This window comes from Pan troglodytes, chromosome 3 (genome assembly GCF_028858775.2).
Source record: "Pan troglodytes isolate AG18354 chromosome 3, NHGRI_mPanTro3-v2.0_pri, whole genome shotgun sequence".
NCBI classification, from domain to species: domain Eukaryota; kingdom Metazoa; phylum Chordata; class Mammalia; order Primates; family Hominidae; genus Pan; species Pan troglodytes.
The window spans coordinates 49,182,310-49,204,830 of record NC_072401.2 but is presented as its reverse complement, the minus strand read 5'-3'; the positions used below and the strand labels follow the sequence as shown (position 1 = coordinate 49,204,830).

The following is a 22,521-nucleotide window of genomic DNA, read 5'->3' as shown; positions in this document are numbered from 1 at the left end:
CTTTCAAATTTATCATCTTCATCCAGCTAGCTGGATGGGAAAAAGAACATGGATGGTTTTTGATGGGCCCATACTAGTAGTGGAAAATAGTTGTTCCATTGACTAAATTGCTATTACGTGGCTACACTGCAAGAGAGACCATGGTTGTAGTCTGGAGGTCTACCAAGAAAAATTTGAAAATTTGTATTTTGATCAGCAGTCATATATGCTACAGAGCTTCAGGTAGTGTAGTCACAACCAGTAGTACGTGGGACAAAGAGTACATGCGTTAGTCAGTGCAGGCTCTGGAGTCAGTCTTTAACGTTGGAATCCAAGTGGTCATTTTCCTGTCAGTTCTACATGGATACAATGGATATTTTATACCTACTCCATGGATTTGGTGATAAGATTAAGTGAGATAATAGATTCATTAGACTTATAATGGTACCTAGCACATGACCATTATTAGATAATTATTATTTATTTTTATTAAATACTAATAATTATCAGCTACTATAAAAAGCCTGTTTTCCATCTCTGCTTAGGAGAACAAAAGTATTGATGAAACAACCAAAATGTCTTCATCAAAAGAATCATGTGCTGTACAAATGTACTTTTTTTATGTAGAAAACATTTATATAAAAATCTTCCTGGACTTCAATAAGACTTTTAATTTGGGGTCTGAGCAACAAGATAGGAATGTGTAATATAAACCATGCCACTCTAAGCACATCTCTGACTCAAGTATTTTGGTAGAATTATCTATATCTATATATCTCATAAATAATTATTGAAGGAGAATATATGTACAGTTGAAAATCACACCCATATTCCCCACTCCAATTTGGCAATATCCTAACTGAAAAGTCAGTAATATGGATATCAAAGTATATTTTTTATTATGAATTAAACTGAATTAGAAAATCCAGCTTGCGTAGTCAAATTGGCTTCTAATGCCTTCACCATTGAATTGACTGCCAATGCTACAGAATCATCTGCTGCAATCACTCCACTGGGGGGCTGAGCCTGTCATCTTAAACTTCACTTGTGAAGGCTTATTAAGTTGAGGGCCTAAAAGGCCGTGAATGCACAATTCTCAATTCACTAATCACATAGTCATTCCTGTTTTCTTAGGGAGAATTGACTAAACAGACAAAGATATTTGGAAAATTCCTTTTTCTTACTCTGTGCCTCAGTAGGGCAGACATTCTATGTCCTGGACATAGAAAAGGTAGTAGGGAAAGAAAATTGTTCTCACTGATATGCCCCCCTCCCAGTGACATAAATATATGATCTATACAATCAATCGTTTCTAAATATTGAAAAATTTGAGAGTAAACATTGCACTTTTAGGTAATAATATGAAAGTGGTAATAATGATGCCTCAGAAAACAATATAATTCAGTAAGTTTAAACAATGAAACTTTCTCTTTTCAAAAAAGAAAGGGAGTAATAGAGGGCAAAACGACCTAGAAACAGGATCAGAAGAATATCATTAAAAATAAATATTACAAACATTTGAGAGGCACCCTGGTTTGTGTTATTTCTGTGACCATCATTTTAAAAGCAAATATAGTATTAGAAATGCATTAGTAGGAATAAGATACATAAAAATAAGTAGATTTTTATTTTATATTTTATAAGATATGTAAAAATAAGTGTAAATATATTGAGGATTCTTTCAATTCATATGACAGTATTGCATTCATTTCTGACAAGTAAGTACAAAACAGAATGTAGAAAAAATAGGAAGTTTCCGTACAAAATATAAAAATAAAATGGGCTGGGCATAGTGGCTCATGCCTGTAATCCCAACACTTTGGGAGGCCAAGGTGGGCAGATCACGAGGTCAAAAGATCGAGACCATCCTGGCCAACATGGTGGAACCCATCTCTGCTAAAAATACAAAAATTAGCTGAGCGTGGTAGTGCACACCTGTAGTCCCAGCTACTTGGGAGGCTGAGGCAGGAGAATTGCTTGAACCCAGGAGGCGGAGGTTGCAGTGAGCTGAGATCACGCCGCTGCACTCCAGCCTGGAGACAGAGCAAGACTCCATCTCAATAAATAAATAAATAAATAAATAAATAATACTTGAAGGCAATATTGAAAAATAGAAAGTGGCATATGTATGCTTTGAAACATACAAATTTTGGTTGAAATATTAGCCCTGTGGCATATTAGTTTCAAGACTTTAATGATGCTAGTTGACCTCCCCGAGTCGTTTTGCTTTGTCCATAAAATGAAAGCAACTTCATATGGGGGTTGTGATAGCATAGATCACATCACGTTTGGCTCACGGTAACCACTCAAAGATAAATAGTTTCCTCACTCCCTGAGAAACATATTATTGAGGAAAAAAAGCGGAGCCTGAAAGAAGTGAATTTATTTGGAATTGTTTTGAATGAAAAGAGGTGATTTAGTGAGCCCCCCCTTCCAGTAAACAGTCTCTTAATACCCTGAAGAACCTGAACTAGAACAAATAGCCTTAAATTGCATCAATTTTCATCTTGACTTCCTGGGAATGTAATAGTACTGTAATAGGCCCTAGGTCTTAGAAGTGTCCAGAAAATCATGCAAAAGCATCATAAATATGTATCTAAATGATTTGGGAATAACCCAATCTAATCTCTTGTGCAAGAATTTTAATCTCAAATGTGTTCTACATGGTTGTATGGCATGTTTGTATCCATTTATCTTATGACTGAACTTCCTCAAATAGTTCTTAAACTGTATTTGTCAATTTAATGCATTATACATCTTAATTCCTAATAAAAGTTTATTTTTATAGCTTTTACAACTGGGACGCTGATATTGCTGTTTGTAATTCAAGTCCCAACTATCAAGTGATTGCCGATAATCCAGAAGGCTTACTTTTCAGATACAAAAGAGACAGAAAAATTCTTAATGTGGACCCAAAGGTAATTCTTCTTTTACACTTAGTTAGTTATCTCTTCACATGTTATTGTATTTCTGCCACTATTCAAAAAATCTGTTAAATATTTGACACTCTTAAGTTGTTAAATTTAGAAAGGAAATAACATTTTGAAACTTAGAGCATGTACTACCTTTTAAAAAACACTCCATAGCTTCATAAATTATTAGAAATTAATAAGAAAGAGTTTAGGGGGAATTTAAATAGAACTCACAAGTGGAAACACTTCTCCATGCCTAGCACAGAATTGCACCAGGGAGCCAGTAGGCCACGCATGTGCTTCCCCCGATCCTGGAGATGTCCAGCCACTTGTTGCTGTTAGTGGGGAGGAGGGTCATTCAGAGAAGGGAGACTCTCACCTTACATTTGTACCCAGAATTCTAATACCCCTCTGTGTATGTGACTAACACTAAAAATGGTTTGGCTCTTAATGTATTTCTAAGTGTTAATTTGGAAAACACTTTTATTTAAATATTTTAAAGACATGTCTCATGATATTTTGAATTTGTTCAAAGAAAAATATTTACATCTTGCATATTTTCAAAGACTGCCTTTGAATCATGACTTTTTATTATGATTTGTCCTATGTCTCGGGATGAAAGTTAAAACTTTGCTTGAAGTCATTATGTGTTTGACTTGTATCGGTGGGTTTCATTTTGTTGTTGTTTTTAAATTTTGAAAACTATTATTCACATGAAAGTGTCAGTCTAAAATCCAAAAGCAAGAAAAAGATTCTTTCATAGTAAAATAAATAAAAATTGTTTGATACACGTGGAATATGGACAAGGATGGGCCAAAGGAAAGGGGGGTCAGGTTATAAAAACTTTTCCAAAAGTTTTTAGAAAACCAAAGTCAAAAATCCAGTCTGTATTTCATATCCACTTAGTACAGTTCCTTGCACATAAAAAATGCTAAATAGGCCAGGCGCAGTGGCTCACACCTGTAATCCCAGCACTTTGGGAGGCAGAGGCGGGCAGATCACCTGAGGTCAGGAGTTTGAGACCAGCCTGGCAAACATGGAGAAACCCCATCTGTACTAAAAATACAAAATTATCCAGGCATGGTGGCGCATGCCTGTAATCCCAGCTATTCAGCAGGCTGAGGCAGGAGAATGGCTTGAACCTGAGAGGCAGAACTCCGTCTCAAATAAAAAAAAAAATGCTAAATAACCATGTCTTTAAAGAATTAATGACCATAATTCTGTAACAAGAAATAGATGATTACCTGAAATGAGATACAGCTACAAATATCAGAAATGCCAAGATAGTAATTTAAACACGATAGAAGCTGCTTTCTCTTCCACATGTAAGTGTAGATGGTGATAGTCCAAGGTTTAAATGACAGCTCCACAGTCATCTGGGCCAGGGTGATCCTCATTTTCTTGGGCCAAAATAGGTCTCCAGCCAAAACAACCACATTCAAAACATAATGCCTGGATGGGGTTGAGAGGGTACAAAGAACATTCCCCTGATGCCTTTAAAGGGAGTTTCCAAAAAGCTACTGCACAAACCATCACTTATGTTCCATTGTAAGAAGTTAGTCTTATGGAGATGATTAGCTACATGCAAAGCTGGGAAATATAATCTTAATTCAAATGACAATGCACCCAGCTAAAAACAGGTATTCTGAGACAGGGAGAAGAGAGGTTTAAGTAGACAACTGGCAGGTTCTAACACAATGCTATCTCCTTCAAAATAACAATACTCTTTTTTGGTCTCAGGTTTCTCATTAGTGAAATGAAGTACTGGATCAGAGAGTTTTTAGGGCTGTATTTATTATGAATCTATGAATACCAGAGTACTTTATCAACATACCTTCTCTCTAGTGGCTCTTCTTTACTTATGGGTGTCAAAATGAGATCAGTAGGGACAAAGTACAGAAAACTTAATAAATAGCATTTCCAGAGTCATTTCCTTAGAAGTCTAAACTATATAAATAAGAAAAGATTTTAAATTATGAACGCTCTTGTTAAGATGTGTGAAACAAATATTTGAATCAATTTTGAATGACATCATATTTAAACTATTTTAGGGCTGTATTTTAACTAATGGCATATTTCAAGAATGCATGTCATGAATTGTAGTTTTTACAGTCTTTGGGGAATCATTATTGAATGCGAACTGTTGCTTAAACATGGTTCAAATAATTTTAACTGAAACTCAAACTTCCAAAATAGTCAACCATGAGATTTCAGTATGACATATAACATTTGTCTCCTTTTTTCTGAAAGATTTTGATTAGATTTTATGATAAATTTGAAGAAATATTTTTCCAACTCTTGAATAAAGAGCAAGCATTTGGTTAATGAGTGGTAAGAGTAAGAATTATTAGGCGAGACATACAACAACATTTGGATACATATATTTCTTTAAATTTTAATTTTATCTTGTGGAAAGTAAAAATTAATAGTAGACTTATGAAAAGAAATGTTGGTCTCAGCATTAGTAAACAGAGTCCTAGGCTTTACTATTAATTGGCTGCATGACCTTGATAAATTCACTCAACTTCCCTGGGTTTTAGTGGTCACAACTAGAAGATAGAGAGTTGTTGTAGTTGTTGTGTTGTTGTTTGTTTTGTTTCTTTCTGATCTCTAGAGTTCCTTTAAAGTACCAGGCCCAGTTTTTAGAGATTCTGCCTCGACTGGGACCAGAAGTACATATTTTAATAAGAAGCCTGTGTGATTCTGCTACAGGTTGTTCATGAACTGCAGTTTGAGAAAAAATCTCCATAAAAAGTCAATAGTCTAAAAACATCCGGCATTCTGTTCTCAAAAAATAAGTAGAAAGACACTTATATATTTTAATTATTGTGGACAAGATGTATTGTACATTGCTACAAAATTTCTTAACTTATTCTTTCTTCAAAGATCCAAGATCTTTTGTATTTCATGCATCCAACATAAAATTTCTTATAGACCTAAGGAAGAACCAAGAAATAAGCAAAATAAATATCTGCAGTTACTTTAATAACTACGAATACATATTGATAGAAATTACATTTTTATAGTCAATATTTTTCTTAGCAATTTTTATTGAAATCCTTCCTAAGGTGAACATCTCATAACTCCAGTAGTTAAAGAGCTGTAAAATATTGTAAGAGCAACTCAGCTCTCCTTTTCTTCTCCTTCATGTACCCTCTTTGAAATACTTTATGCTTAAAATTAAAGAGGTCAAGATAAATGAAAGGTGGAAACAGTGATAAACAGGATGTGTTTACTTTGTCCAACACAGATGTGGACTCATTAATTCTGAAGTATGTTTCCCATGAAAGGCAGTTGTTTGGGAATGGTAACAGTGGAAACAGAAACTTGTGCAGGTCTTACAACAAGTAATATGAGTTCATTGGTTAGGAAATTCCAAATGCAATAAGAGTTTGGTTGCATTGAAAACAGGACCACTGGCTTTAACTTCCCTGCAGCTGTATAACATCTGGAACAAATAAGCCAAGTTTCTATTTTTGAGTGAAGAATGCTTGTTTGAGTGATTCACACCCACCAAAATGTTTCCAGTGTATTATCTTTAGAAGAATTAAATGGAAGCACTTTGCAGTCTGTCCAATATATTATTTGGACAAATTTTTTAAATACACTTTTTTTTTGCTTTTCAAAAACACTAACCATGGGATAGTTTGCTTTGAGTCTTACCATAGCATAAGTGGTCTAAAACTGGCATGAACCACTAATAAGGCAAGAAAGAGAGAGAGAGAGATTGTATACAATAGTTACAACAATATATATATATATTTCTTAGTTACACCAGCTATTCTCACTTCCCATTTCTGAGAGGCCATCACCTGGAAAAATGCCTTGCTAATGAATATTTGATAAATATTCATTGAATTGATGATTGAATGGATCATTCCCTCCAAAAGCAATAATAACAATAATAATAATAGTAATAGTGCTACACCAATTAAAAGTTAATGAGTAAATTATGTTAGTCATTTGATATAGCAGTGATAGCAGAAATGGGTATAGTCATTTTCCCTATATTAACCCAAATAAGTCACAAAAAATGCAAGAATTTATTGCTGAAATCAGATTTTGTAGGAACTATGCAGAAATCTTTATTTTGGTCTATGCTTTCATACCTTCTTGTGCAGTCCCAGAAATATATAATTTAAACTATCTCGAATTAAGATTATTGAATTAGAACATGATTTTGATTTATGAACAGACTTCAACAGATTAAATGACTCACTGACAGTCAACAGTTAATTATTAGTAGAAACCATCAATGAAGCTTAAATATTATGAGTCACATGGGGAGGTGAAGATGAGCAAGACTTCAATCTTTGCCCTTTAAGTGCTCTTAGTGTTTTTAGGGAAATAAGTCAAAACATAACTGCAGTATAATACAGAAAATGATACATTGCACAGGAGAGAAATACTTTTGGAATTCAGTGAAAGAAGAGATGATTTTTGATCTGGGGACAGGAGCTAGTGGAAAGCAATGGTGAAGGGAGAGCATTGGAGATAATGTTAAGTGATAATGGAGGAAGTAAACTTTTAGTGGGGACTTAAAGGATGATTAGAAATTGAACTAGATGTTCCCTAAAACTTAAAGTATAATAAAATTTAAAAACAACAACAACAACAACAACAAAAAGAAGCAGGATCATAAAAAAATAAAAAACAGAAATTGAACTAGAGAGGGGGAGAATCGAACACATAAGGAGGGAAAGGGAGTCAATATCAGGAATTAAACCTATTACCCAAGATAAGATTCACAAGTATAAAACAGACAAGGGAAAACCCAAATAGTTCAATTTGGCTTCTGCATTGGATTGAAGGGGTGAATTGGGAATTAAGCCTGGAGAGGTCATCAGAAGCTTTGACTGCAGGACTGAGGCAGATCTTGGACTGGACTCAATAGGAAATGGGGAAATATTCCAAGCATCTTGTGCAGAGAAATAACAGGATGAAAGTTGGGCTTTAATGTTAGAAGGTGTAGAGCAGTACAGACGAGGGAGGAAAAGCTGGAGAAGACAAGCAGAATAACAATAACCCAGGTGAAAAGTAAAAAGGACTGGAAGTAGAGGTCCTGTTATAGTTGGCAAATTTTGAGTTGATGCTTTCAATATTGCAACTACCAGATCATTCAGGTACAGATAGAACTTATATTATGTATATCTATCTAGAAAAGTTTTTGAGAGACCTCACTTTCCCCCAGTACTCAGAAAAGAAAGAGAGGGAGAAAGAACATGTGTGTGTGAGAGAGGAGAGAGACAGTATTGCTGGATGAGTACAGGGCACACAAGTGAGCTGGATGGATGTCTGCCACTCTTTATTCTTCCCTCCACCCCCCTCTTCCTCATTTGATGTTTCCTTGGCAACTGTTGAGAACTATGAAGCTTAAAGGTGAATCTGGAAGGTAGATTTCTTGTCCTAAAAAGCTTACAGGTTAACTGGTGAGTGGGTGGGAAAATATACACATAGAAATGGCAAGCTAGAAAGTAACCTGAGAGGACAGAAAAAGTTCTGTAAGAATTCAGGGGAGGCAGAATGTACTTTGGACCAAGGATATTCAAAAACAAGTTAATGAAAGAGATAGCATTTGAACTGGGTCTGGAAGGGTGGGTATGGTGAGTACATGAGGACTGGAGAGGAAGGGTGTTCTGATAGGAAGAAAAATCATGCACAAAGGCATGGGAGCACAAAGGCATGGGAGCACAAAGGCATGGGAGCACAAAACATGAGGCTGTGAAGGAAGGCAGAGGACCTCCTTGTGGCTACAGAGAGGCTGTCAGCACAGATCAGATATCAGAATCACCCAGGAAGCTTTAGAATATATGATGCCTGACCTCATCCCAAGAAGGCTGGATAACTGATCTGAGTGGAAGGCTTAGGCATTGGTACTTTTCAAAAATACCATGGGTGATTCTAGTGGTTCACAAGGGTTGAGACAAAGGTGTAGGAAGGAGAATCATGGCAGAAAAGTCTTGAGAGAATAACTAAACACCACAAGTGGAAGCCAAATCTAATTAGTGTTTGCCATTCTATAGACCTCAAGGAGATTCAGCACTATTTGTGTCACAATGACTTAGAATCAAAATTTCTAAGTATGAAAATGCATAATCCATTTTGAAAGGAGGTGATGTGACTCTTCTGTTGGCTAAACTTCATTGGTGTGCTTTTAGAATTCAAAAGAAAATCAATTATATTAAAATATGAAAATTTATAGGGCAAGATCTCTTTTTGTTATCTTATTTACTGTCTAGTAGAGTACATCTTGAATATAGTTGCTTGGTAAGTCACTGGTAACAAGCAAACTAAAAGACATGTGAAAAGATCTCAGAGACCCATAGTTTGTATTGGATGTAGGACATTAGTGAAACAAAAAACAGTATTATAGAATAAAACTTTCTGGATCCATGCTGAGTGTCACAAGGTTTGGAAGGCATGTGCAATGTAGACTGTGCATGGACTTAGCAGGATTTATTTCTTTGTTCTTTTTGTATCAATACCCCTGACTATTAAGCCCAGACTCCTCTATTTGAAAATTGTTCACAATTGTTCAAACATAACAGTGAGCTACTTTGGCATGTAGTCTATTATCACAAGAGCTCTTTATTAGTACCCAGCCTGCCCTGGCTTGATTAGGAACAATTCCTATTAATTCAGGAAAGCATTTCCTCTTCCTCTCTCTTTCTCAAATTCACCAATCAGAGAACTCCAGGCTCTTCCCTTAGATATCAAACTGAATCCATCTATGGTGAGGCCCAGCAAATTCTATTTTTAAAGCCTCTTCAGGTAACCCTAAAGATTAGCTGGATTTTATATCCACTGCTTTACACAGTACTATTGTCTTAGCTGTTGCTTCACCTTAATGTATATGCATAAAGCAATCAAACTTCATTCATTTAAAATATGTTGTAATGCAACAGTGTTAACTTTAAGTCATTGAAATTACACATTCCCAGGACTGCACGGACTAGAAAGCACAGACCATATACCAAAGAGTGCTGTGTAATGAGATATAACTGCACTAAATGCTTCTGCTAATAAATCACCATCACTGCTATTTTTTCTTCTTATTTGGATCATTATGGGGGCTAGAGAGTGGGCGAGGGGTTGGGAGGTTTTATGCATTCTTTGCTATTACTGCCTCATGGAACTTCATTTTGTGAAGTGAATTTGCCTAGAGGCTCAAATGAAACGATACACGTGACAGAAACTTGTAAAGCATAAACTGTTAAATGTAGGGCAGGAACCCTTTCTGGACATTTTGCCGTTGTATTACCAGGGCTAGCTCCATGCCTGCACATGGTAGGTGTTCAGTAAACATCTGCGGGATGAATAAATTGAAATATTAAATATTTGCTAAAGAAATGAATGGTAGGGCCAAAAATAATTCTTAAAAAAAAATTGAGGTTAACTTAAAATATTTTAGGGTCTTAGGCACTGAAAGCATATGTAGAGCTAAAGCTATTTTTAGCTAAAAACTACCAGAGTAATTGACTCTGGTGCTTTTCTGCCTAGGTAGGTGGATAAATGAATTATCACTCAGGGTTCTTTGAGGAACTTTCGAGAGTAAATGGTGATTTGTCCAGGGTAACGGCAATATGTTAGGTGCATGAGTAAATGAGAGTAGCAATTACTTCACTATTTTTAAAAATAAATGTGTAGTCACTGTTGTCTATTATTGTACAGGTGCTAAAAACAAATATGTCAAATTCTTTCTTTTTCTCTGAGCAAAAGACTAGACACATAAGGTTTAAAATTAAAAATAAATTCAACTAATAATATCACCCATTTTTGTTTTTGCATTTTTTTTTTATTTGGCACTTTCTTTTTTTTTTTTTAATTATACATTAAGTTTTAGGGTACATGTGCACATTGTGCAGGTTAGTTACATATGTATACATGTGCCATGCTGGTGCGCTGCACCCACTAACTCGTAATCTAGCATTAGGTATATCTCCCAATGCTATCCCTCCCCCCTCCCCCCTCCCCACCACAGTCCCCAGAGTGTGATATTCCCCTTCCTGTGTCCATGTGATCTCATTGTTCAATTCCCACCTATGAGTGAGAATATGTGGTGTTTGGTTTTTTGTTCTTGCGATAGTTTACTGCATTTTTTTTTTTTTAATTTAGAGGAAGATTCCAGCAACATCTTCTCAGAGCTCCTCTCTCCTCTGTTCTGCCCTCTCAGGCAACCCCCACGCAAGCACTTGCTACTATTAGTAGGAAAGGTGTTCATTACCTGTTTAATGCCACCTCTGCTTCTGAGGTCGTTGGCTGCTCTTCATTTCCCTTGCCTCCCAGATCCTAAAATCCTAACCTGTCATAGCCTTGAAATTGATCTTCTCAAAACGGAGACCCATAACATTTCTACGTCCTATATGCAGATGGTTCCAATTTAATCTCTTGGAACCTCGCCCTTCAGTGAAGGTCCTCAGTTTTAAAATCTGCCTTTTAACAGGAGGAGCTATATATAATCCCTTTTGAAAAACAAGCAAACAAAAAGCTGAATAGAATAAGTTTTAAACAAGGTTATGGCTTCCGCAACGTCTCAGAAATGTTTCTGCAAACTGCACTACAAGACTAAATTAATATTGGGCCAGTGGGGCAGGGGATATCTACTGAATCACCAACACCACTTTTTTGGCCCCTGTATTTTCCTTGGAGGCCTCTTATAAATGTTGCTTTTTAACTGTGGCACAGTCACAGTTATTAAAGCTGAGGCCTTGCCAACTTTCTGGTTTTGCTACCCAAATTACTGAATGTTTGGTTGATTATAGCCCTACAACACCCACATACTAAGTAGCTTTTAAACATTTTCTCCTCTGGGTAATCACCTGGTATATCTGAACTGAAAGCCCACCACATATAAATTAAGTATTTACTCAACTAACTACTGCTAAAATCAATGGCCTTGAGGAATACATTAAAATTATATAACAGAGCTTGGCTTTTATGAATTAAAACTCCTAAAACTTAAATGTCATGTCCTCCACTTGACCTGAAAAACTGACTTTAATTTTATATGCAGTATTTAAGGAACAACCCCCAGAGATAAGCACATTGTTCATAAGTGTCCAGTGCATGAACTCATATATGAACTGTAACACAAGAAATGTAAGCTACACGAAAGAAAAAAATACATATATATTTTTTGAATTTTGAATTATGTATATACATAAATATATATGTCAATGTTTAGTAATGAGAGTATAAATGATAAGCCTCCATCATCTGAGCTGAATATATGCAATGAAAAGAAAGATACATATCCCATTAAGCATACATGACAAAGAAAAATTATTGTTTTAAGCTTTTATTTCCAAGAGCAACCTAATCAAACATGATGCCAAAAGTAAAAGGGACCCATATGGCCTAGGGATATAAGGATGGAGAGATTTGAGGAAGAGAGCTTTAGACACAGTTCACTCTCACTTTCTCACAAAATGTATTACCTCAAATCAAGAAGTATGGAAGAGAGTAGAAGTTAATTTCCTGGCAAGATGAAATGATTGAATAAGAACAAAATAATTGTTTCCTCTATGATCTTAAAAACCTGATAACTAATAACACAGAAGCAGGCATCAGAAAACACATGAGTCAGGCATGGTGTCATTGCAGGTGCAAGACCACAGTTGAGGGATTATTTCTAGTTCAAAGAAAGAACATGTTTTTTTCCTGGGTCTCAACAGTTGAACAAGTAGTTAATTCCCATGACTCTCAGCCATTCACCACTCCCAGCAAATACTCATAATTTCTCAAAAATTGAAATCCCAAAGCAGAGTGAGAGTTGAATTTTATTAGAATATGGAATACAATAGCATGAATAGAGACCAAGACCATTTGTAAAAAAGAAAAATCTCATGTTGATAACTTATAAGTGGCTATTGCTGGCTGAGATATCTTTGGCATGTACATTGGTGGCCCTGAACATATATACGTTTTCTCAAATAGCTGAAGCAAGAGTGGAAAAGAAAAACACAGTTAAATGAACAAAAATGTCAGCCCCAACTTGGCAGGTCAGAAAACTACCTCATAAGTATATGAGGTTGCTCCAAGGGGATAGGTTCTTAATTTGGGGGGGGAAACATCTTATTTTTAAAATCTGTTAAGTTTTGGCTGGGCACGGTGGCTCATGCCTGTAATCCCAGCAGTTTAGGAGGCCAAGGTGGGCGGACCACGAGGTCAGGTGATTGAGACCATCCTGGCTAACAAGGGGAAACCCTGTCTCTACTAAAAAATACAAAAAATTAGCCAGGCATGGTGGCAGGCACCTGCAGTCCCAGCTACTTGGGAGGCTGAGGCAGGAGAATGGCGTGAACCCGGGAGGCGGAGCTTGCAGTGAACCAAGATTGCGCCACTGCACTCCAGCCTGGGTGACAGAGCAAGACTCCATCAAAAAAAAAAAAAAAAAAAAAAAAAGCACACATGGCCATATACAGAGTAGTATAATCGTATTTTAGGTTATTCAAAGACCTGCTTGAGTACATTAATAAATCCCACTTGAGAATTCTCCAAGACCTGGGGATTCTCTAAAATACTTTGGAGAAGTTGAAAGCAGCTAGAACTGCAGAACAAGTTGGAAGGGAATGAGAAATGGTCATCAGGGCTCAGGCAGGGCAAAGCTCTTAAGAGGAGCAATGCTTAGAATGAGTTGAAGGTACAGAGATCTTTTCAGCTTTGTGATTAGGGAAAATTACTTCACCCTTTTGAGCACTTCACCTCTGTCTTCTCATCTGTAAAAATCTAAAAACTTAGAGCCATTTACAAAGACTTGTTGTGAAGATGAAATGAGAGAATATGTTCAAAATGCCTGCCACAGAGTAGGTGCTCAATGAATGAAAATTGCTTCCTAGTAGTGTATTACCTTAGAAACCATGAAAACTCTAAAAGAATAATCATGCATTGCAAGAGTTAAAAACTGGAAATAATCTGCATGTTCATGACCAGGCGATGGTTAAATAAATTATGATACATGCATACAAAGAAATAGTATGTGGCAGTTTAAAAAGTTAAATCTGTATTTACTGATGTTGATGGATTAGTGCAGATGTTCAAGATACACTATTAAGTGAAAAAAGCAAATTGAAAATAATGTAGATAGGCCAGGCGCTGTGGTTCATGCCTGTAATCTCAGCACTTTGGGAGGCTGAGGCAGGCAGATCACCTGATGTCAAGAGTTAGAGACCAGCCTGGCCATGAAACCCCATCTCTACTAAAGAAAAATACAAAAATTAGCTGGGCATGGTGGCATGCACCTGTAATCCCAGATACTCGGGAGGCTGAGGCAGAAAAATCACTTGAACCTGGGAGGCAGAGATTGCAGTGAGCTGAGATAGATTGTGCCACTACACTCCAGCCTGGGGGAAAGAATGAGACTTCATCTCAAAAAAAGAATGTACATAATATTCTATCCTTTGAATTACTCGTAATTGATATAAGAATTTCCCACTTGTGGAAATTTAATTTGGTTTCTGCTTTCCCTCCGGTTTAATTAACAACTCTCTACAAACAAGCTTCTGATTTTACCCCCACTTAGGACAGATTTCTAAAATGGAACCTGCTTAGTCAAAATATATGTATTTTGTAAAGCTTTAGATAGATATTGTCAAATTGCTTTGCAGTTAGACCATGTCAATTTACAATTATATCTGAGCTGTTTAAAATTTCCCATTTCCCATGCCCTATTTATTTTGCATACTTTTTTAACTGTTAATTTCACAGTCCAGATTTGTTTGGAGTCATTTTTTATTTGCTCCAGTCATTTTTTATTACTATTGGAAATGAAAATTTCTTTTATATGCATGCTACTATATAATATTCTTATTTATATATTTATTTTAGAGACAGTGTCTTGCTCTGTCTGGAGTCCAGTGGCACAATCATAAACTCACTGTAGCCTAGAAGTCCTGGGCTCATATGATCCCACTTCCACCCCAGCACATTTCCCCTCCCTAGCCTCTGGCGTAGCTGGGACCACAAGCACTAATCACCATGCCTAAGATTTTCTTTTTTTTTTTTTTTATAGTGACAGTATGTTGCCTGGGCTGGTCTCCAACTCCTGGCCTCAAGCGATCCTCCTGCCTTGGCCACCCAAATTAATGGGATTATAGTCTTGAGCCACCATGCCCAATCTCCTTTTCTCTACAATTGTTATTGCTGTCTACCTACTTTCCTGTAGGGTTTTAATGGGAATTTTAAAATAAATTTTTAAAGTATTCTATGTGTAGAGGGTAGAAAACTTTTGGCTATCATATTTTTAGTGACATACCAAAATTCATATTCTTTTAAAGTTTACAGTTGTTTTGTCATGCAAAATTTTTAAATTTTTCTATGATCCTAACTACTGATTCCTCTTTCTGATAGCTTTCATTGCTTCTATATTTAAAAAGATTCCTATACTAGAATCAGGAAAATAGTTACATATATTTTCTTCTAAATTTGTTTATCGTTCTTTTCATACATTTAAATGTGTAATTCTTCTGGGATTTGGTAGAATAAGGTTGGAATCTTCTTGTTTTGTTTCATCAATTATTATTTTTCAGTAACTTTTTACTGTTGGACTTATTTCAATATCTTGTTTTACCCATATTTTATACTTGGCTTGGAGTCCCATCTCTCCTGGGACCCAGTAATGGGTTTCAGGCAGTAATCTTTTCACAGCTCCTTACAGTGCCATGAATTTGAAGGAAGAGCTTTCTAAGTGCTGAATTTTCTCAGCCAGTTACATTGTTTGCTGTTGCTGTTGTGTATGTGTAACGGTTTTTAGCACTCTTTTTATACATTATTAAGAAACAATTTTTAAAAGAAGATAGAATCATCATTCTCACACAGATATAGAGTGAATATATGGCAAAGATTTTTAACTCATTAATTAATGAGGGACCAGTAAGGTTTTACAACTGATTCCAGAGAATTCAAAGAGCAGAGACATAAAAAAGGAATAAACAGATTTTAAAATAAATTTGCAAATAAATAAAAAGCGTCAATGCAAAAATGCATTGTATTCCACTGAACACAACTATTTTGCATTACTACAGACAAGAAGTATTTGAATTATTATCGAATTTCTGAAAGTTGTGGAATTGTAATATAGATCATAAATGAGAAAACCTAAATGAGTGAGTAATCAAGATACCCACTGTTTGATTTTTTGCCCATTTCAAAGTTTTTCACAAGTTTCCCTGGCAGTCTGTCTCCTTTCCTCTTTTTATCATAATAATTTTGGGAAGGTTATTCTTGATCATAAAATGCAGCTGGTCTTATTAGGTTTGCCTTACTGTTTATATAGGTATCTCAAAAGTGTTATTTTACCATATAGGTCACCTTAAGTTTGCGTTGTAAATTCTAAGGCTATACAATTTTGAACAAATACTAAATTAAATTCTGTCTGGAAGTATTCATAAGGAATCTCAAATTGGACTTTTAAGGCCCTCTATTATTTGTCGTCCTGCTGCTAGAAAACTAAATCCAAGAAACTCTGTCCGTAAGATTTCACCTATAAAACCTGTAACTTTGGGTAAATTATTCTCTTCTAAAAGTCCCAAAATACCTTAAGATAACTTATACATAGTATACAATATTCTTGACCATTAAAGCCAAGGAGTAGACCAGTTTGTCCAGAAGGTCTTTGTAAATACTACCTCCATAAGTCAAGTCGAACTTAATTCCTTAAAAGTAGCTGTTTCTGTGTGATTCAATGAACATTGTTTTCAAACATGACATTACAGGGAAGGCTTTGGTTTTATAATTTGTACAATTACATCCTGGTAAAAAGGATGACAACTTCTTACTGAACTGATGCAGATCACTAAATGGCCATGGAAAGTAAAAAGACTCGATAAGAATTTCTGAGTCCTAGAGAAATAAATGAAAATCACATGTCATTTTCAAATGTTTCCTTTCATTTTATAAAGTAGATTCTACTAAATTTCTATGGGTTACAGATTTCTTAAGAAGAAGGAGAAAGGGTGTTCTTATTTATCTGAAAAATGAAACATTAAGACAATATCAACAATATCCCAAATGAATAACCATAAGAAAATTATCTCATTACTGCATTCAGTCTTATTACAATTTTAATTCCTACTCTGCTGAATCTTGTGCATCATATGCAGCCCTCTGCTTTGGCCTACAATGGGTCCTGGAAATCCTGACTCAGTCCACTCATGGTGCAATCTGAAAGCTGTCTAACCAATGTCAGCTCAGCTTTGCGGTGTCAATACTTAAAGTACCTGGTAGTTATCTTCCATGAGGTTCTAAGACTGTTCTTTGTTGAAGACATAAATTCTGGATTATAACCTGGAAGAGAGACTTCAGAGAAGCAGCAGAGTAAAACAGTACTATCAATAAACTACAGGGACCTAAAATCACTGTTGTGGACTTATTACTAATAATTTTCAAATGTGAGCAGTCTGGTGAGAGTTTATAGTAAGAATAATGCAACAGACAAGGAAATTTAGTTCTTTTTGTGGTATGCCAAGCAATGATAATAAAGCCACTGCAAAAGACAATTTTAAAAGATGAGCAAAGTTTATATTGCAACTTTCAATAGCCACACACATACCTTTTTAAAGAGACAAAATTAATGCATTCATTAACAGGACTCAAAACAAACACATTCTATAGGATATAAGCAAAAGTATATAAACTGAAAATTATGCCTAATAATTAGGCATCAAATTTGTTGGTCTCCTATCTTAGTTAGAAACATCTCTAAGGATAGTGATTAAATCTATTTTCAAAGAAGTCTGTGAATGATATATCTGATTCAAAAAATGGATGAAAATAATTTTACAGAGGAATAAGTCTTGAGATAGATATAAGACATAGATAACACTAAAACATAATTGCTAATACAAGAAACCAAGTAAAGAAATTTAGTAAGTGTACATAAGGCCTAAACATTTGTATTTTTTAAACAGTAGCTGAAATTATGACTGACAACATACTGTTGTTGTCTAATGTCATTAGGCAAAACACTGCTACAACTCTGATAAATATAGAAAAACCTGATGGAAATATTTCCAAGAATTACAATCATTATTTTCCTTTAGGTTAAAAACAAGTAAAGCAGAAAGGGCAATGAAAAAAAAATTTAGGAACTTCTCATAAAGCATATAAAATTTCTGAAATATTTTTGTTAATAACATTATGCCTATTCAATTTAAATAAGTAAGGCTAAGCATCTCTTCTGATTTGAAAATTCTTCCCAAGGAATTCCACAAATAAAACTAATTATTTTTAGCACCTCTTTGCAAAGGTAAAGGAATAACTCTTTGTGATATTTTTGAAGGGCCATCTGGGAAATCTCAGAGATAGTTTTAAGTGTAAAAGATATCCTGACTGTTTTAGTAATTTTTCTATACTTAAGATCCAATTATGAATGGCAAAAATCAGAAAAAAATAATAGAGGACATTTGGACATTTGATTAAAATAAGATCAGGGTACCAGAGAAATAATAATGAGTTAACAGTAAGTACATACTTAAAACAATAAAATATTAAAAAATAAACATATACATTAACACGGTTGTAAAGAACCTTAGCTCTTTATATGTGAGAAAACTGTTCTTTGAATTCTTTTCCTTAAATAATCAGGGATGTAACAAATTCAATATAAAGCACAGAAAATTATTTTTATAAGACAAAATTTTTGCTATCTATCTAGGCAGATTACATAGGAAGTTAAAAAAAAAAAAAGCCTTTCATGTAGTAGGCAAATAGTAAGCTAAGAAAACAAGCCCATCAAGATTGGGCAAATTTTACTAAAATTGTAGCACATCTCATAGCTTCTTTTCAGACTCAGGTATTATGAATTAAGGCAAGTAAAATATATTTCCAAAATTTACTCTTCATTTTGCTTTTTCATGTCACTGCAATTTTCAGGGGATCCATGAGCACAAAACCATTTTTATATTAATCCTCAAATGTTATTTCTGTTAAAACTTCAATATGTTTGTCATTGCTATGATCAAATGAAGCAGTAACTATTTTTAAAGTTCTCAATTTCAACTTTCAATATGGAAAATATTAACATCTATCAACTACATAAGTGAAAGATTTTAGGGTCCTTAATAAGTCCCAAGATTGTACAGAGGTTCTGAGACTGGGAGAATCAAGGGAGGGAAGCCTGAAAACCACTACTCTATATATCCCCACTATTATATACTACTACAAAACCACTACAATAGGACGAAATTATTTTCTCTTTGAAACACAAAAGGACATAGACAGTTGTGTCAGTCTGTCCCTATTCTCACAGTGTAGTCTTAACTATTCATATTAAAAGGACTTTTTACCAAAGCAACTTCTATTTCAAGAAGAAAACTAGGGGCTGATAATTAAGAATTGCCTATCTTCCACAAACATTTTAAAAGATGAGCGAAGTTTATATTGCAACTTTCAATAGCCACACACATACCTTTTTAAAGAGACAAAATTAATACATTCATTAACAGGACTCAAAACAAACACATTCTATAGGATATAAGCAAAAGTAAATAAACTGAAAATTATGCCTAATAATTAGGCATCAAATTTGTTGGTCTCCTATCTTAGTTAGAAATCATCTATATATCAAGCGAGTATTCATTTTATAATTCAACTTAATATCAGTCTAAGGTTATGTGTTGCCTAAGGATCTTGGGACCTATATTCAAGCTGACTTGTTAAAAGAAAAAAAAACACACAATTACTGTTGGAATAAAGTTGTCTGAATAATGATTCAATTTAGTTGAATATAAATTTATAGTTTTCATTATCTAAAATATTGTGTAGGCATATTGTTAGTTAGTAGACCTAAGTAAGTTCAAGAAAAACAAACCCAAGTAGAATAAAATGTTGTTTATATTAAACCTAACACTGATAAATCATAGAACATAGCTGCTTATTTTGAACAAAAATTATTACATTAGTCTTGTTCACCAAAGATTTACTGTGATTATGTGAACTTAAATTTTAAAAACATTTGTGAGTTTCTGTAAAAATAAGTTATTAAGTATAGCACAATTTAAAATACTATAGCTTTTAATTTCCTAATTTTTGGAATTTTATGATTATTTGATTTATATAAGAATGTATTTATATAAGAACTCTATAGGCCAATCAGAACAGAGATTCTTTAATTTAGGAGACATTTTAACCTAATTCATTACCCTCCAGAGAGAGGAAAATATTATGCACTCATCCAAAAAGAGATAAAGGTCTTTCTAAATTATAAGCATCTAGACACACAGACACAAGACTGCTTATAACTTCAGATCTAAGTATTAACCACATATCAAAAGTAAACACAGAAAAATCACCAGTTCATATATCAAAGCATTGTACTTTTTCCTGATGGGCGCAAGAATCTTAATTTGAGCTCAAAATAGACAAATAACAACCAATAAAAATAAAATACTTTAAAAAAGATTATTGTCTGTCACACAAGGGGAATAAATCTCTCTAATCCATTAATCCATTTACAGAAATAACAATGGCTAGCCCACAATGTTCTGAATCACTGCTGTCACCAGTAGGAAATAATATATCAATTGTAAGAGCTCCAAAGACAAAAACAAAACACAAAAATAGCCAAAAAGGAAAATACAGAAAGAAACAGAAGATCTGCAAAGTTAAATTTCTATTGCTACTGGGGATTTACCTTTGGGAGTCTGGGTTTAAGCCCCCAGGGGTACAACTTTCTCCAGCATGTAGGTTATTCATCTATAAGAGGAATCCACTGACTATTGGCTGAAGAACCTCCAAAATATTTACAAGATAATTTTTAAAGGGGTGTAAATAACTCTCATGCAGCTATAACATAAATTTTCAAAAGATTTCATTTAATTCATTAATTATAGAAGAAACCAGTAAGATGTTATAACCAGTTCAAAGGAGAATTCGAAGAGCAGAACATATCTGTATAGGGAATAAGGAAAATTGAAATAAAAATAGCTGCAAAATAGGTCTCTATACAGGGCAATGATTAATTGAATTCCACTGGGCACAATTATTTTGCATCTTTGTGGGCAAGATATTTTCCATTACTATCAGTTTTATACAACTTAAAGAGCATGGCACATGTATACATATGTAACTAACCTGCACATTGTGCACATGTACCCTAAAACTTAAAGTATAATACTAATATAATAAAATTTAAAAAAAGAGTTGTAAAATAGCACAAAAACAATAAAAAGCAAAACTAACTTAGATGGGGGCACAGTCAGGACACCCACTTTTTTGTTTAGCACAAGAAATTAAGTACCATATGGAAAAGGCAATACCAAAACTTCTCTTTATCCTCAATTCTAAATTTCTAATTATCTCTTCTTAGAAGAGAGAGCAAATAATATCATTCTTTTCTACATCAAATATACAAAAGGCCTGGTAACTAAAATTTTCTAATTGTACATACTGTGCAACTCTTTTAGAATCATTTTTTTTCTCCTCTGAGCATCAGCTTTACCCAAACTTCTTTCTTCTCCCTTATCAATACCACATTAGCAAATACTTATTTCCATAGAGGCTTTCTAGAAGCCTATCAGTATGATAAACTATGCTAATTTTTTTAAAAAAGATGAAATCCTTTTAAAAGGTTATAATTTGAAGGAAGAAAAAAAAAGCAGATCAAGTAGTTTTTAAAGTGATAAGAAAGATGCTTTATGTAAAACCCACCATGGACAGGCACTTCCACTGGTCTAAATCAATCCCAGACTTGAGACATTTTATTTGACAAACTTGAAATCAAGATAGGATTCTTTTTGAATTATTACCCTGAAGTCACATGTGTTTGTAAAGCCTTTCGCTAGGAATTCTGAAGTTAGTGACTCATGGGGTTCAGCAGAGTCTAGACAAGCATGATCCTGTGTCACTGCTTTGATCATGGGCATTTTCAATATCACAACCCAATCATAATTCCAAAGCTCCTAACTGGAATTATGTTCACTCCTGAGAAAAAGACTAGGGGGAAAACATGTATATATCTCCGTGGAAACAAACTTGCTAGTTTTGTTTTCTGCAATATAAAGCAAAAAAATAAAAAAAAATTTAAAAAAAGGCCAAGTATTTTTATAGACTTGACTAACAATGTAATTTATGTATTTTAGGCGCAGCCAGGTGACAACTCTACTAGAATCCCTATCCTGACAGAACTCTACATACAAGCTGTCATTTTTGACCACATTTCCAGAAGGAAGACTTAAGTACCAACATGTTAATTTCCTAATAATTTGCTAAATTTAAATAAATTCCGTAGACAGAGCAAATTAGAATAATAAATGAGCCCTGTAGCTGGAAGGCAAATTAGAACAATAAAGTTAATAAAGAAGTTAGAAAGAAAACTGTAATATTGACTGTCTTTTTATTATACAGATAGCCTCTAAGCTGATTGCAACATTTCATGGGAGAGAATTTTGGTGCTACTTCAAAGATACAGAAATTGGTGACTATTATGTAGCTCAGAATTAAAAAAAAAAAAAAAAAAGTTCCAGATCCCACTATTGCTAAATTGAATGGACCAAGCTTTTGCCATATGGCAGTGCTGGCTGCTAAAATCATTGAATATTGACTGTTAAGGGGTCCCAAATTGGCATACAAGGTTTTCAATAGTACTAAACAAGTAAGTAAAATCTGCAATATCCCATGAAATGATGTATAAAAT

At 34.5% G+C, this 22,521-nt stretch overlaps 1 protein-coding gene across 4 annotated transcripts in view; it reads left to right on the top strand.

Moving 5' to 3' along the window:
• Positions 1-22,201, top strand: part of CFAP299 (cilia and flagella associated protein 299) — a 692,782-nt gene extending 670,581 nt beyond the window's left edge. For all 4 annotated transcript variants that reach the window (XM_063809506.1, XM_063809505.1, XM_001144179.7 and 1 more), the window contains 2 exons: positions 2,768-2,897; positions 21,968-22,201. In XM_063809506.1, the coding sequence (XP_063665576.1) occupies positions 2,768-2,897; positions 21,968-22,063 (226 nt within the window). In that variant the 3' untranslated portion in view covers positions 22,064-22,201. The remainder of the gene's footprint in view (positions 1-2,767; positions 2,898-21,967) is intronic.
• Positions 22,202-22,521: the final 320 nt, after the last annotated feature.